This window comes from Schistocerca americana, chromosome 7, assembly GCF_021461395.2.
Source record: "Schistocerca americana isolate TAMUIC-IGC-003095 chromosome 7, iqSchAmer2.1, whole genome shotgun sequence".
Classification (NCBI taxonomy): Eukaryota; Metazoa; Arthropoda; class Insecta; order Orthoptera; family Acrididae; genus Schistocerca; species Schistocerca americana.
Genome location: NC_060125.1, coordinates 599,324,767 through 599,340,961, shown reverse-complemented (window position 1 = coordinate 599,340,961; position 16,195 = coordinate 599,324,767). Strand labels below are relative to the sequence as shown.

Below are 16,195 nucleotides of genomic sequence, written 5' to 3'. Positions count from 1 at the left end.
CAATTTATTACCACTGCCTGTTAGGAGAGTCACGTAATATGATGATTGAAGGTCGTGAGTTAAAATAAATATGTGCTAATCGACTGCATCTGTTTTCAATCAAGTAGTTGAAATCCCAAGTCACTTTCTTAATTTTATGTTCAACATTTGCATCTGGTGTTAGCAAATGCTGGTGTTAGCTGAATATAATATCAATGTGCACCCCTTTTTAATTAAAAGGGATCAATTCTGAATCAATCAATGTCAACACTGCCACCGCAGTTCAATCAGGAGTCACAGGGCCTTTTTACTTTCTTTGCGTTATCCGACATTGCGGCAGTTTTGCACTCTCTGTTGATCTGGTAGCCAATTACCTGGGGTGAACACACGCCAAAACGAGATAAGTGACGGGTGGGGTGTTACACTATATCGAGTAATGTGAGCGATTGCTCTTTCAGAGGAATCGTTGAGCAACATTTATATGGCGACCGTACTTCATTGACGTGTTTCAACCAGCCGTAGAGGAACAGTCGATGGGAGTAATCGGTGAGCCACGGGCAGTCAGCTGGTGTCAGGCAGAGGCAGGGCGCCGCCGTGCGCGGGTACTCACGCTGGGGATGTTGTCGTTGGAGCAGACGCCCTCCTGCAGCAGCCGATCGCGGATCTCCCAGGCGAAGATGGACGGGCACTCGCGCTTGTACTGCGAGATCTTGCTGACCACCTCGGCCGTGGCGACGCGCGGCTTCGAGCCGCCGATGGCGCGCGGCCGGATCGACCCCGTCTCGTAGTACCTGCAACAGTTGCCGCCGCGCCGCCCACACGTGAACATGCTCCCACACACAATCCATCTACTGTCAGCACATAGGTTACATAAGGTGAGCAAAACGAGCCGGATAATAAAATCTCGGTGCCCCGACGGCTAATCGGAGCTAAAGCCGAACTTGAGAAGATTAACAACACCTTTTTTCGACAGGAGGTACACTACTGGCCATTAAAATTGCTACACCAGAAAGATGACGTGCTACAGATGCGAAATTTAACCGACAGGAAGAAGATGCTGTGATATGCAAATGATTAGCTTTCCAGAACATTCACACAAGGTTGGCGCCGGTCGCGACACCTAGAACGTGCTGACATGAGGAAAGTTTCCAGCCGATTTCTCATACACAAACAGCAGTTGACCGGAGTTGCCTGGTGAAACGTTGTTATGATGACTCGTGTAAGAAGGAGAAATGATAAAGGTCGGATTGTAGCCTATCGCGATTGGGGTTTATCGTATCGCGACATTGCTGGTCGCGTAGGTCGGGATCCAATGACTGTTAGCACAATATGGAATCGGTGGGTTCAGGAGGGTAATACGGAACGCCGTGCTGGACCCCAACGGCCTCGTATCACTAGCAGTCGAGATGACAGGCATCTTATCCGAATGGCTGTAATGTATCGTGCAGCCACGTCTCTATTCCTGAGGCAACAGACGGGAACGTTTGCAAGACAAGAACCATCTGCAAGAATAGTTCGACGACGTTTGCAGCAGCGTGGACTATCAGCTATGAGACCATGGCTGCGGTTACCGTTGACGCTCCATCACAGACAGGAGCACCTGCGACGGTGTACTCAACGACGAATCTGGGTGCACGAATGGCAAAACCTCATTTTTTCGGATGAATCCAGGTCCTGTTTACAGCATCTTGATTCTCCCATCCGTGTTTGGCGACATCGCGGTGAACGCACATTGGATGCGTGTATTCGTCATCGCCGTACTGGCGTATCACCCGGCGTGATGGTAGGGGGTGCCATTGGTTAGACGTCTCGGTCACCTCTTGTTCGCATTGACGACACTTTGAAAAGTGGACGTTACGTTTCAGATGTGTTACGCCCCGTGACTCTACCCTTCATTCGATACCTACGAAACCCTACATTTCAGCAGGACAATGCACGACCGCATGTTGCAGGTCGTGTACGGGCCTTTCTGGATACAGAAAATGTTCGACTGCTGCCCTGGCCAGCACATTCTCCAGATATGTCACCAACTGAAAACGTCTGGTCAATGGCGGCCGAGCAACTGTCTCGTCACAATACGCCAGTCACTACTCTTGGTGAACTGTGGTATAGTGTTGAAGCTGCATGGGCAGCTGTACCTGTACACGCCATCCAAGCTCTGTTTGACTCAATGGCCAGGCGTATCAAAGCGGTTATTAGGGGTATAGGTGGTTGTTCTGGGTACTAATTTCTCAGGATCTATGCACCCAACTTGCCTGAAAATGTTGTCACATGTGAGTTCTAGTATAATATATTTGTCCAATGAATACCCGTTTATGATCTGCATTTCTTGTTGGTGTAGCAATTTTAATGGCCAGTAATGTAATTATCGGCCAGCAGCAAAGTCTGCTTCCTTTAGTGTGGAGTTCGGGCTCGTGGTAGGTCGTCTGACGTCGCTAGGAATTCTGGTTTCAGTTCGTGGTGACGTCATCTGAATGGCGTATTCTCATACACAAATGCGGGAAGTCGGTAATGCGGCGATATGTCCCAACTCCCACGCAACCATCCCTACTTAGCTGCTATTGAGAAGCGGGAGGGGAATAGAGCCCAACGTCAGCAGACGCTCTCCTCTTAAGAGTTACGACTTTTGGTTGCATTTCTTTGAAGCCACCCTGTCTCAAGTGATATTATAAGCTCTGTCCCCGTTTTAACTGTTACTGCACAGTACATTTCTACTGCTTCTTTTACCATGGAATTCCAGTTGGTAGACACATGCAAATTAACCTTCATTTTCTCAAACTTGTCCATTTTGGAAAGGCTGTGTGTTCCGCTATCGCTGATTTCTCGAGATTTCTGTGCTTGATGTACCGTCTATGGTCAGTGCAGTACTTGGCTAAGGTACTTATTGTCAACAGTACGGAACTACGCAGTAGAAGGAATGGCAGACATTCGCAAGTGCAGTAACAGCTTGAACAGAGAAGGATTTTAGAATCTGTGGCCAACGGTTGAAAGGTCTCTGTTGGATTCCTTTCATGTTAATTTCTTAAAACTGTTGTCATTTACGGCATAAATTCCTCTTCTAAATTTACTGTCGTGTTTCTGACTATCTGGGAGGAGACTGAGCAGTGAAACATGTTACTTGTACGCCTAAACAAGAACGATCTGTCACACTACTACACTTTAAAACACAGTTTATATCTAATTCATGTCACACAGTCTCATACGGAACCTACATCCGCTTTCTTTTATATACTGTATATGATAAGATACTGTCATCCCCGTTCCCTTCTGTGTGAGAGGATGAATGAGCAAATGTATTTCTAGTTGCATGCTTGAGGGTAGCAGACAAGGCTGTCTGCTAGAGAACAGTAGGACCAACGTCGGAACAGGTAGCTACGCTTTCTTAAAGCAGAGAGGTTTCTATCCTTAGTATGGTCCTGTCCGTCCGTTGTCATGTTGGTATAGGAAGCTGCCCCTCTGGCCACTTCCGTTTATATTTGGGAAGCACGCTCGGTAGGAGCGCAGGTCAGTCTGTCCGTGGCGAGCGTCTGAAGTGGTAAGATCTCCGGCTAAGCGCGTGTGTGCTAAGTCTGTAGGACAATGGATTTCTTAAGTTCAGCCTAACTGAAAATTTAATCACTTTTATTTCAGGTTTAGCTCTAAAATATCTAATGTTATCTTAAATTGCAGCGCAGTGTAATTCTCGTGTGAAGTTCAGATTATTTTCCGGTAGTTGCTTTGTCACTACTTTGTGAGTAAAGTGGAACCACGTGTTGATCAGTAACTGTTTGACCCATCAGGTTAATAGCAAGACGTTAGTAACCAGTTCGAGGTTTTTCTTTTGTAAATTGCTTTTCGATCTAATTTATTTTAATTATCAAAATTATTGTGGAGTTATACGCTTTGTGTAAACCAAGTTGACCACGTGAAGCATGTGGTGTAATCATCAAAGTAGCCCTCAACTATTCTTTTCGGGAAGATTTCACAGAGAGTTCGTATGAATTTAGTATACCAGTGTGTGGTAATTACATGACGGACAGGATTGTGCTACGAACGTAATTTATTTGGGTGAAACCTGAATCTGTTGGTTGTGGTTAATTTCCTCTTGCTTATGTTTCAACGTTCTTCGTGTGTTATTTTATGAATGCAGTGTTGTATGCAGTCTCCCAATCTTCGCTCCATATTTTATGTGTTCTGTAAGAATACAATCTCACATTTTCACAGTCCTAAATAAGGCACCAGCTCAGTTATAACTCACGTTTAATATGCTGAAATTTCAATGATCAATCTTAAAATAAATTTCCAAATATAAACTGATTTCTTTCTTTTTATTTAAATTCTCCTTATATATATATATATATATATATATATATATATATATATATATATATATATTACCGGTTGTTGTATGACTATTAAAAGATTATAATCAATGTTAGTCTGATTGGGAATTTGGTAAACCTAGACTAGTTACCTGGTGAAACAGTTGCGCAGTAATGCACGGTTAACTTCCCCAGACAGCTCACAGCTTTTAACCCGCTTTTATTGTCCATCAGTACCGCTCTCATCATAGCAAATTAAAGTAACAACATTACACGGTCTTACCGCTGTGCTGACATCACCGGAGTGCTGTCGCGGCCGGTTATCAGATGGACGGGTCACCGTCTGTGTCAGCCGAGCGCTGTTGTCAGCTATGGCGCACTCAGCCCTTTTGAGGCCAACTGAGGAGCCACTTCAGTGAGAAGCAGCGGCTTCGGTCACCAAACTGACAGCGGCCGGTAGAAAGGTGTGCTGACCACATGACCCTCCATGTCCGCATTCAGACACGCCTGTCTGCTGAGGATTACACGGCAGTCGGTGAGTACCGTTGGGCCATCTAAGGCTTGTTATAATCTGAGACGAACACCTGGCACGAAACGCCTTCAAAGGAATGTGACGAGAAACCGTAACTTGTAATGAGTGAGGAGGGGTGTGGGGAGGGCATACCGACGCATTACCGATTACGGCATTTGCGCACACGAAACCGCCCAGCAGATATCGAGGCGTCAGATCGAGCAAAATTGTCCAGACAACCGTAGATCTGAAATACACTGCTGCAGAGCTATGGCTATAAAATCAGCAACTAGGACCTGCAAGTTTGTCCGGCAAGAGCTGGTCACACGGATGGTGGAGGCTAATTTAGTCATTCGCAAAGTGCCAGGAATTTTCTATAGGGTGCGCCAATAATTTTTTCGACAACACTATTGTAGCGACGTTGGAGGCAAGAATTTCGAGTATTTGCTGTAAAAAAAGTGAATTGAGGATACATGAGTATTTAAAAATAAACTGTTTTCTTATATACTGTACTCCTTAGAAAAAAATGGTTCAAATGGCTCTGAGCACTATGGGACTCAACTGCAGAGGTCATAAGTCCCCTAGAACTTAGAACTACTTAAACCTAACTAACCTAAGGACAACACACACATCCATGCCCGAGGCAGGATTCGAACCTGCGACCGTAGCGGTCGCGCGGTTCCAGACCGAAGCGCCAGAACCGCTCGGCCACCAGCGGCCGGCGTACTCCTTAGAATAAGCGTTCATTCGTCCTCTGTATATTAGCAAAAATAAAAACATTTGGCCTTTAGATTCCATTGCACCTTACAGTGCCACACGTCAGCTACCTTACTGCAGTGCGGCTTCCACATTACCGCATAATATCTTAACAAATTAATGACATTACGGTTCCTTCATCATAGCTGATTTGGTGAAGCTTTACCCGTTAAACATCGCAGAAAATTGACGTCTAGCGTAGCCAGCTGTGAATAGGATTTTCATGTTTCCCCACCGTGGCATGTCAGCTGGCACCGACATCTCGAGCTAATTTAATAAGTAACTGCGCTGTTTACCATAATAAGTATTATCCGAGGCAAATTACTTTGGATGTACTCTCTTCCGGGCGCTCGTCGCTGATTGGATATCTTTTTATGACCTTATCCCTTAGTTTTCCCAACAAAACACACAACGCATACAGTCGACAATTGCACTGTTCTGCAGATATAATGACGGGGAAAAAACGGAACACCAAAACATAATTAAATAAATGAAATTTGAGGAATACACTTCTCTAGGTAACATATTTAAGTGATTAACATTGCAAGGTAACAGGTTAATGTAAGCAAGATAACAGGTTAATGTAAGTGCGAGCTAAGCCATTGCAAATGTGAAATCTTCGTCCGTTAATAGCCGGTGTAACCGCCAGAATGTTAAACGCAAGCACGCAAATATGCATGAATTGTGTTGTAGAGGTGCCAGATGTCAGTTTGTGGGATGGATTGCCGTTGCACTCGGTCGGTCATTAGAGGGACAGTTAATTCTGTTTGTGGATGAGACTGGGGTTGTCGTTCGATGATGTTCCACATGTGCTCGATTGGAGACAGATCTGGTGATCGAGCAAGCCAAGGAAACATGTCGACACTCTGTAGCGCATGTTGTTTTGCAACAGCGGTATGTGGGCGAGCGTTATCCTGCTGGAAATGATCCCCTGGAATGCTGTTCACGAATGGCAGCACAACATGTCGAATCACCAGACTGGCTTAAAAATTTGCAGTCAGAGTAGGTGGGATAAAAAAAAAAAAAAAAAAAAAAAAAAAAACTTCAAATGTGTGTGAAATCTTATGGGACTTAACTGCTAAGGTCATCAGTCCCTAAGCTTACACACAACTTAAATTATCTAAAGGACAAACACACCCACACCCATGCCCGAGGGAGGACTTGAACCTCCGCCGGAACCAGCCGCACAGTCCATGACTGCAGCGCCTTAGACCTGGGATAATCATGAGATTGCTTGTATATAGCCCCAGGTGTGTAGAATCAGCACGCGGCCATCAGTGGTACCGAGTGGAATGCACTCTACAGGTCGCCTGGCTCTGAGCTGTCCTTTAGGTGACCGATTTTTAACAGTTCGATTGAAAGGGTACAGTACCGCCCGACATTGAAAATAGGTACAACATACTTCATTATTTTTGTCAGAACAACACAGTTTTTTTGTAAAATAACTCAATTTAAATTAATACAGCGAAGCCGGATACCAGTGTGGGAAAGAATGACAATTTATTTATTTAATTGATCACATGTGCACTCCCACAAAGTAAATCCCTACATCCAGTTTGGTGAGATCTGTGAAATGAATGAATGTATGGTCGTCTGCTAACCGCAGATAGTGAATGTGAATATATGATCATCTTTGAGTCGATCCTTTGGCCACCTTTGGTGGGACCAAAGAGATGAAATTTACCGGAGCTTTGAGCGCCTGAAATGTGGCTGACCAATACGATAGCAAGGTGCTTCCCCCACCTCGACAGAGATGGGAGAGGACCTAGAGAACGGCCATGTTTCGGCACTCTGCCGCTGGATCTTGTACTGTTAAGACCTGTTTTAGTTGTGCTTCGTAATGATGAAAGAGTGGAGACATGGTATGCATGTGGAATATTTAAGAGTAGTTTGAAACAATAGTTTATCTATTTCAGGAACTTTTGTGGGGAGAATTAAATGTCAGGCAGGTAATATTAAAGGGATTGTAGTAATCTTCAGAAGTGACTAACGGTCACAATGAAACCACGTGTAGCAATAAGTTGAAATACTTCCGTGTGCTTAAGTTAAGCTGAATTACTAGCGTGTGTACAATAAGTTGAAATATTTAAGAAATAGCGTGTGTACCATAAGTTGAAATATTTAAGAAATGGCGTGTGCAGGACTTGAAATTAGAGACGAGTAGTTCCACGTGGTGAGTACTGTGTGAGTCTCAATCTGTGTATGAGACAAAGGATAAAGAGAAGTACTCGTCCATGGTATCAGTTGAGGACTCGCGTGTGTGATGAATATGTTCTTAACGTTACTTTGCGTGATATGATTCCGTGTGGCGCTAGATTTAAACTCTGAGAGAGAATCAAGGTGAGTCGGCCGTCTATCCAGCAACGCCACTTGGCTTGCATTGCACAGGAAGACGTGCATATATCTCCAGAGTTCATAGTAGGAAAGTAGAATTACGAAGTGGGGCAGTGTCGTGTGAAACTGGGATAAGTATTAATTGAAGTGGGAAAGCTGAAAGTGATAATGTTGTGACCATTCTCTGTGTAGTATTTCCTATTGTAGTGTGGTGTATGTCATGTAATTTGGGTATGTGTGGTTTGCATGGGAGAGTAGCGAGGTAGTTTCAAAAGATTAGTGGGTTATGCTTGGTCCTTCGGTACCGCTCGGTCTGGAGGAAAGTTTAGTGATGATGATTGTGAGAGTCGAAGTGTGAGGTATAATAAAAGATCCACCATCCTATCCAGAAAGTGCACTGTAGCGTTAAAAATAATTACGAGACCATAATATAGAGATTCACCATTGTAAAGCCATGCCCACTAGGCGGAATTTCTCATGTGTTATTGTTGTAGGTTATAGAATTTGTGTGTTTAGGTTGGAGAATTTATCGGAATAAATAAGATAGTGAAAAGAAAAAGATTGGTGGACTTTTCCTTCGAATTGTATGTTGTCATAATGTCCCGAATTTATGATGTGTGCGCCATTCATATTCAGTGCGGCGGCCACGTGGTGACAAAAGCCGTTAAATAAAAGACAAAAAGAAAATGTGGTATTGCCAGTGCGTAGTGTACAGTCAGAGCTCTGTAAATTACTGATAGTCAGATGTGTGTTTCCGTTGCGTATTAATCATATAGGAGCATAACTTGTAACTTAAGTGTGAGTACTAGAGTTCATGTTACTTGATAAATAAGAATGAATCCACTCGCTTGGCAGACCACTCATTTTGCAGGGCTGACTGCTTGATGCCACAGTATGAGCAAGGCATGTGGGTGCCTCTCACGATGTGTGACTGTGGTGCCAAATGCCGCTGAAACTGCTGCTGCAGATGCAGTACGGTGAGGCAGAGCGATACGCCAAGCACGACGGTGTACGCTCTCCTCTCGGTATTGCCACGTGACCGTCCGGAAGACGCACATTCTGGTGATCACCGCTGCCAGCGGCGACATTCCTGCATTGTCGCAGGCAGAAGATACAGCTTCTCGTAGCCATATTACACGACTTCGTTCAAACTCAGTGAGGTGTTGCTAAAAGTGTGTCTTATCCCCTTACACGCATTCTTGACCAACATCAACTCACCATGCCGAGTCTCACCCTCACGACCGCTACACCGTGTGTTTAAAGTAAACTGATATGAGGATGCACCTCATATTGCGGCTGCCGCGTAATTTGAACAGACAGCATATTTGAGATGTAACAACACACCTACCAACTTTCATTTACGTCACACAACTTCTTCTTTCCGTCAGTGTATTACCAGTGCAATGCACACTACTGGCCATTAAAATTGCTACACCAAGAAGAAATGCAGATGATAAACGGGTATTCATTGGACAAATATACTATACTAGAACTGACATGTGATTGCATTTTCACGCAATTTGGGTGCATAGATCCTGAGAAATCAGTACCCACAACAACCACGTCTGACCGTAATAACGGCCTTGATACGCCTGGGCATTGAGTCAGACAGAGCTTGGATGGCGCGTACAGGTACAGCTGCCCATGCAGCTTCAACATGATACCACAGTTCATCAAAAGTAGTGGTTCAAAAGGCTCTGAGCACTATGGGACTTAACATCAGTGCTCATCAGTCCCCTAGAACTTTGAACTACTTAAACCTAACTAACCTAACGTCATGACACAGATCCATGCCCGAGGCAGGATTCGAACCTGCGACCTTAGCGGTCACGTGGTTCCAGACTGAAGCGCCTAGAACCGCACGGCCACAACGGTTGGCCAAAAGTAGTGACTGGCGTATTGTGACGAGCCAGTTGCTCGGCCACCATTGAGAAGACGTTTTCAGTTGGTGAGAGATCTGGAGACTGTGCTGGCCAGGGCAGCAGCCGAACATTTTCTGTATCCAGAAAGGCCCGTACAGGACCTGCAACATGCGGTGGTGCATTATCCTGCTGAAATGTAGGGTTTCGCAGAGATCTAATGAAGAGTAGAGCCACGGATCGTAACACATCTGAAATGTAACTTCCACTGTTCAAAGTGCCGTCTATGCGAACAAGAGGTGACCGAGACCTGTAACCAGTGGCACCCCATACCATCACGCCAGGTGATACGCCAGTATGGCGATGACGAATACACGCTTCCAATGTGCGTTCACCGCGATGTCGCGAAACACGGATGCGACCATCATGATGCTGTAAACAGAACCTGGATTCATCCGAAAAAATGACGTTATGCCTTTCGTGAACCCAGGTTCGTTGTTGAGTACACCATCGCAGGCGCTCCTGTCTCTGATGCAGCGTCAAGGGTAACTGCAGCCATGGTCTCCGAGCTCATAGTCCATGCTGCTGCAAACGACGTCGAACTGTTCGTGCAGCTGGTTGTCGTCTTGGAAACGTCCCCATCTCTTGACTCACGGATCGAGACGTGGCTGTACGATCCGTTACAGCCATGCGGATAAGATGCCTGTCATCTCGACTGCTAGTGATACGAGGCCGTTGGGATCCAGCACGGCATTCCGTATTACTCTCCTGAACCCACCGATTCCATATTGTGCTAACAGTCATTGGATCTCGACCACCGCGAGCAGCAATGTCTCGATACGATAAACCCCAATCGCGATAGGCTACAATCCGATCTTTATCAAACTCGGAAACGTTATGGTACGCATTTCTCCTCCTTACACGAGGCATCATAACAACGTTTGACCAGGCAACGCCGGTCAACTGCTGTTTGTGTATGAGAAATCGGTTGGAAACTTTTCTCATGTCAGCACGTTGTAGGTGTCGCCACCGGCGCCAACCTTGTGTGAATGCTCTGAAAAGCTAATTATTTGCATATCAGAGCATCTTCTTCCTGTCAGTTAAATTTCGCGTCTGTAGCACGTCATTTTCATGGTGTAGCAATGTTAATGGCCAGAAGTGTAGATACAAATACAAATAGTAGTAAGAGATCGAAAGAAATGCAATTACACTGTACGAGTCACGCAATAGCACCGATTGAGTCATACCGAAATAACCAGAAAAATGTCTTAAGTAACACCGAAATTTTGTCGGTGGAGTTCAGTTTTAGCCCATCTATAAAAACAGACGTACGTGGCAGACACACCATGGCTTAGTGGTAGTAGGAGATGATTACCACGGGTTTAAGACATTACTAGCACTGCTATTTTGTTATAGGTGTGACACAGTGGTGACATGTAAAGTGTATCTCTGAACACTTGCAGCAGTTTCGAGGAAACTTGGTAAGCATGTGACTCACTACCTGGAAAATAATATACTGTTGGTGTAAAATACCTCAAGCATAGGGATGGGGTATGGAATTGAAATGGGTGATCCGTAAAACTGATCTATATCAACTACATTACTGTCAGACTCTAAGCTTTTGGTTTCGCTAGGTTGATTGATGACTGACCTGATGGCGTGTAACCCCTAGGGTAGTGATGGTAGTGTGACGTGTAAAACACAGATATGGAACAACTGGATCAGTTGCAAGCAAACTTGGTAGAGATCGTGAAGGGTAACTAGTCCCCTGTGCAGAAACGCATTCCTGTCGTGATCGCTGGGCGAGTCCATCTCCCTGTCCTGAAGGGGCGACCGTCTCAGTTGAGTGACACCTGCCAGCCTGTGCATTCGAAAATACCTTCGTGCTTCTTCTTCTTTTTCTCTTAGAGTGCATTTATTGGGTAACATCTCCATGTGGATGACGACGTACAATGCTAAAAGACTGGGACCGCAGTTAAAACTACCCGTTAAACTTTTACTAATAACATAAACAATAGCACACGGGACACACTTCTCTGCAGTACACCCAAAAGTGCGTCCATGTCTCCGTCCAAGCTAACAGACTTCATTCTGTCTGTCAGAGATTCTTCAGTCCACTCCGAGCTGTGACTAGGAAATTGCGTACCAACTTTTTGTAATAGTCGGTGTAATACCACCTTAAAAGTATAGAAACGTTGAAGTCATCCGAGTGAAGAACTCGCGTGTATACAATAGGAAGTTACAGATGGTAGACTGATTCTTACTACACTCCTGGAAATGGAAAAAAGAACACATTGACACCGGTGTGTCAGACCCACCATACTTGCTCCGGACACTGCGAGAGGGCTGTACAAGCAATGATCACACGCACGGCACAGCGGACACACCAGGAACCGCGGTGTTGGCCGTCGAATGGCGCTAGCTGCGCAGCATTTGTGCACCGCCGCCGTCAGTGTCAGCCAGTTTGCCGTGGCATACGGAGCTCCATCGCAGTCTGTAACACTGGTAGCATGCCGCGACAGCGTGGACGTGAACCGTATGTGCAGTTGACGGACTTTGAGCGAGGGCGTATAGTGGGCATGCGGGAGGCCGGGTGGACGTACCGCCGAATTGCTCAACACGTGGGGCGTGAGGTCTCCACAGTACATCGATGTTGTCGCCAGTGGTCGGCGGAAGGTGCACGTGCCCGTCGACCTGGTACCGGACCGCAGCGACGCACGGATGCACGCCAAGACCGTAGGATCCTACGCAGTGCCGTAGGGGACCGCACCGCCACTTCCCAGCTAATTAGGAACACTGTTGCTCCTGGTGTATCGGCGAGGACCATTCGCAACCGTCTCCATGAAGCTGGGCTACGGTCCCGCACACCGTTAGGCCGTCTTCCGCTCACGCCCCAACATCGTGCAGCCCGCCTCCAGTGGTGTCGCGACAGGCGTGAATGGAGGGACGAATGGAGACGTGTCGTCTTCAGCGATGAGAGTCGCTTCTGCCTTGGTGCCAATGATGGTCGTATGCGTGTTTGGCGCCGTGCAGGTGAGCGCCACAATCAGGACTGCATACGACCGAGGCACACAGGGCCAACACCCGGCATCATGGTGTGGGGAGCGATCTCCTACACTGGCCGTACACCACTGGTGATCGTCGAGGGGACACTGAATAGTGCACGGTACATCCAAACCGTCATCGAACCCATCGTTCTACCATTCCTAGACCGACAAGGGAACTTGCTGTTCCAACAGGACAATGCACGTCCGCATGTATCCCGTGCCACCCAACGTGCTCTAGAAGGTGTAAGTCAACTACCCTGGCCAGCAAGATCTCCGAATCTGTCCCCCATTGAGCATGTTTGGGACTGGATGAAGCGTCGTCTCACGCGGTCTGCACGTCCAGCACGAACGCTGGTCCAACTGAGGCGTCAGGTGGAAATGGCATGGCAAGCCGTTCCACAGGACTACATCCAGCATCTCTACGATCGTCTCCATGGGAGAATAGCAGCCTGCATTGCTGCGAAAGGTGGATATACACTGTACTAGTGCCGACATTGTGCATGCTCTGTTGCCTGTGTCTATGTGCCTGTGGTTCTGTCAGTGTGATCATGTGATGTATCTGACCCCAGGAATGTGTCAATAAAGTTTCCCCTTCCTGGGACAATGAATTCATGGTGTTCTTATTTCAATTTCCAGGAGTGTAGTATTGTTACTTCTAGCTGTAATGTAATGAGTTTTGTGAAACCAGGAGGTGTCAGTCTGTTTTCATCAAAACCGAAGATGATGTTGGATTTTGTAAGTAAATGACTTCCAATCAGTCTGCAGCGGTCCTCAGATCCACGTCCTGCTATTGTAAAATAACGTTCCTCTGGTTTCACTAAATCACTTCCGATGAATCGATAAATTACTAACGAAGAGACACCTGTTATTATTCCACGTCTTTGTTCACCCGAGTCAGCCCTCGGTCTCTGATGACTTACACGTCATGAAAACTGCGAGCGCGGCTACCTTGCGTTATCGCAGGGACAGGGCGCCTGCCCCGTGTGAAAGCGGCCGCGGCTCCACAGCCCCGCTTGCCGGTCACTGCCCACGCCAGCTTACCGTCATCACCAGCCCCTATGGTGTCGCATAGCCCGCATCTCGAGTTTGGTTGTTCCGGCAGAGTTGTCAGTACGCGATTTCGACACACGCAGAATTATTTGTAAGTACGTCGAGGGTTTCAGAAGAAAACTGCGTCAAAACTACAATTCATACAGAATAATAGAACTTATCACTGGACAGAGCACGTCTCCAAGTTGCGATGCGTGGTTCGCGCCGTGGCGTAGTTTTGCTCTGGGACAGCCGTGTCAGAACATGTTGCATCGAATTAGGTTTGCACCTGCAGGTAGGCAACCCAATTAACAGATATACAAAGCTGTCACGCCTTCCCGGATAATTCGTGACGACGATTTCAACGAATTGCACGCACCCATTGACGTTTCCTGCGTCACAAATGGAGCCCATACTCAGCACCTGTAGTATGAGTTAAAACTTGATGTTCTGCCCATCTATATTCTGTATGTCACGGATTTTGTGGAGTTATCTTCTTAAGCTCTTTATTTTTTCGCAATTATACTTCCTTGGTGGGTATTGTCTAGAGATTTATTATTCAAGGCTCATTAGCTCACAATTTCGGGAATCGCAGCCAAGATCTTCTGCAGCCAAGGCACTTGATATTTTTATTTTATTTCACAATAACCGGTTTCGTCGGAACCTTGCTGTCATCATTGGATATTCAATGTACTAAAACTGAAGGCATGACAAAGAGGCTTTATCGCTGTGTATAAACCCATATATCCAGGTTAAGAAGAACATAAGCATTAATTTAGATACCTTCGGAAAATTCTTATTAACATGCGTACATGCCATCAAGACAATGAAAACACTTTCCGCTCATAGGAAACGACAACACGTTGGTTTGTGAACTACATAAAAAAAACATATAAAATATCCATTGCACCAACTGTCTTCTCAGGAGTGGACAAATAGCGTGTATAGTCGTGGCAAACAGCTTACGGCAAAGGGAGCCGTTACATGGTCAACAGGTGGCGTATGTGGGCACATATCGATGCTTGACATTCTTACAGAAATACACAGGAGGATCACGAACTGACATTCCTACAAAAACTATACTGGAGAACCATTACACCACGGCTCCAATATTACCGAGTATCTGACATTCACGTAGATACTAACTGAAGGCAAATATTGCCCGCTCTAGAGTGAATATGCAGGACATACCGCGTCATCAAAAAGTCAGTATAAATTTGAAAACTGAATAAATCACGGAATAATGTAGATAGAGAGGTACAAATTGACACACATGCTTGGAATGACGTGGGGTTTTATTAGAACCAAAAAAATACAAAAGTTCAAAAAATGTCCGACAGATGGCGCTTCATCTGATCAGAATAGCAATAATTAGCATAACAAAGGAAGACAAAGCAAAGATGATGTTCTTTACAGGAAACGCTCAATACGTCCACCATCATTCCTCAACAATAGCTGTAGTCGAGGAATAATGTTGAGAACAGCACTGTAAAGCATGTCCGGAGTTATGGTGAGGCATTGGCATCGGATGTTGTCTTTCAGCATCCCTAGAGATGTCGGTCGATCACGATATACTTGCGACTTCAGGTAACCCCAAAGCCAATAATCGCACGGACTAAGGTCTGGGGGCCTGGGAGGCCAAGCATGACGAAAGTGGCGGCTGAGCACACGATCATCACCAAACGACGCGCGCAAGAGATCTTTCACCCGTCTAGCAATATGGGGTATTCTAATAAAACCCCATGTCATTCCAAGCATGTATGTCAATTTTTACCTCTCTATCTACATTATTCCGTGGTTTATTAAGTTTTCAAATTCATACTGGCTTTTTGATCACCCGGTACATCTACGCTAGTACAGTATACCATTACAGGCACGCCTTAGCTTGGATGGCCACACAGACCACAGATCCTCGTGTACAACAAGACGCTTCCTTACAGGTGAAACAACCGGATCTCCACAGGACACACTATTTGTTCACCTCCCCTCTTGTGTGTACAGTTGGATATTTTGTATGTTCTTTTTTGTGTGTTTCTTAGACCAACGTCGTGTGGTTTCCTATGAGCGGGAAGTGTTCTCATTGTCCTGGTAGCATGTATGTGTGTAAATAATAAATTTCTGGAAGTATGTAAAATTATGATTATGTACTTCTTATCACTGATATGCGAGTCCACACACAGTGGTAAATTCTCATGGTAATGGCGTTACTGTTGGTACATTGCAGACCCTACGCTGGCAGCAAGATTCTGTCGAAACCGGTTATTGTGAAATGAAATATCAAACGATCTTGGATGCAGAATATTTTTCTATTCACTAGTGTCAGATCGCTCCCAACGGACATTGCAACCTGTATTAGAGGTAATAGCTAATGAAAACCTA

At 45.7% G+C, this 16,195-nt stretch overlaps 1 protein-coding gene across 1 annotated transcript in view; it reads right to left on the bottom strand.

Annotated features, from left to right (window-relative positions):
- Window positions 1-16,195, bottom strand: part of LOC124623137 (paired box protein Pax-6-like) — a 129,852-nt gene that overhangs the window by 64,285 nt on the left and 49,372 nt on the right. The window contains 1 exon segment of the mRNA XM_047148928.1: window positions 590-770. Coding sequence (XP_047004884.1) covers window positions 590-770 — 181 coding nt within the window.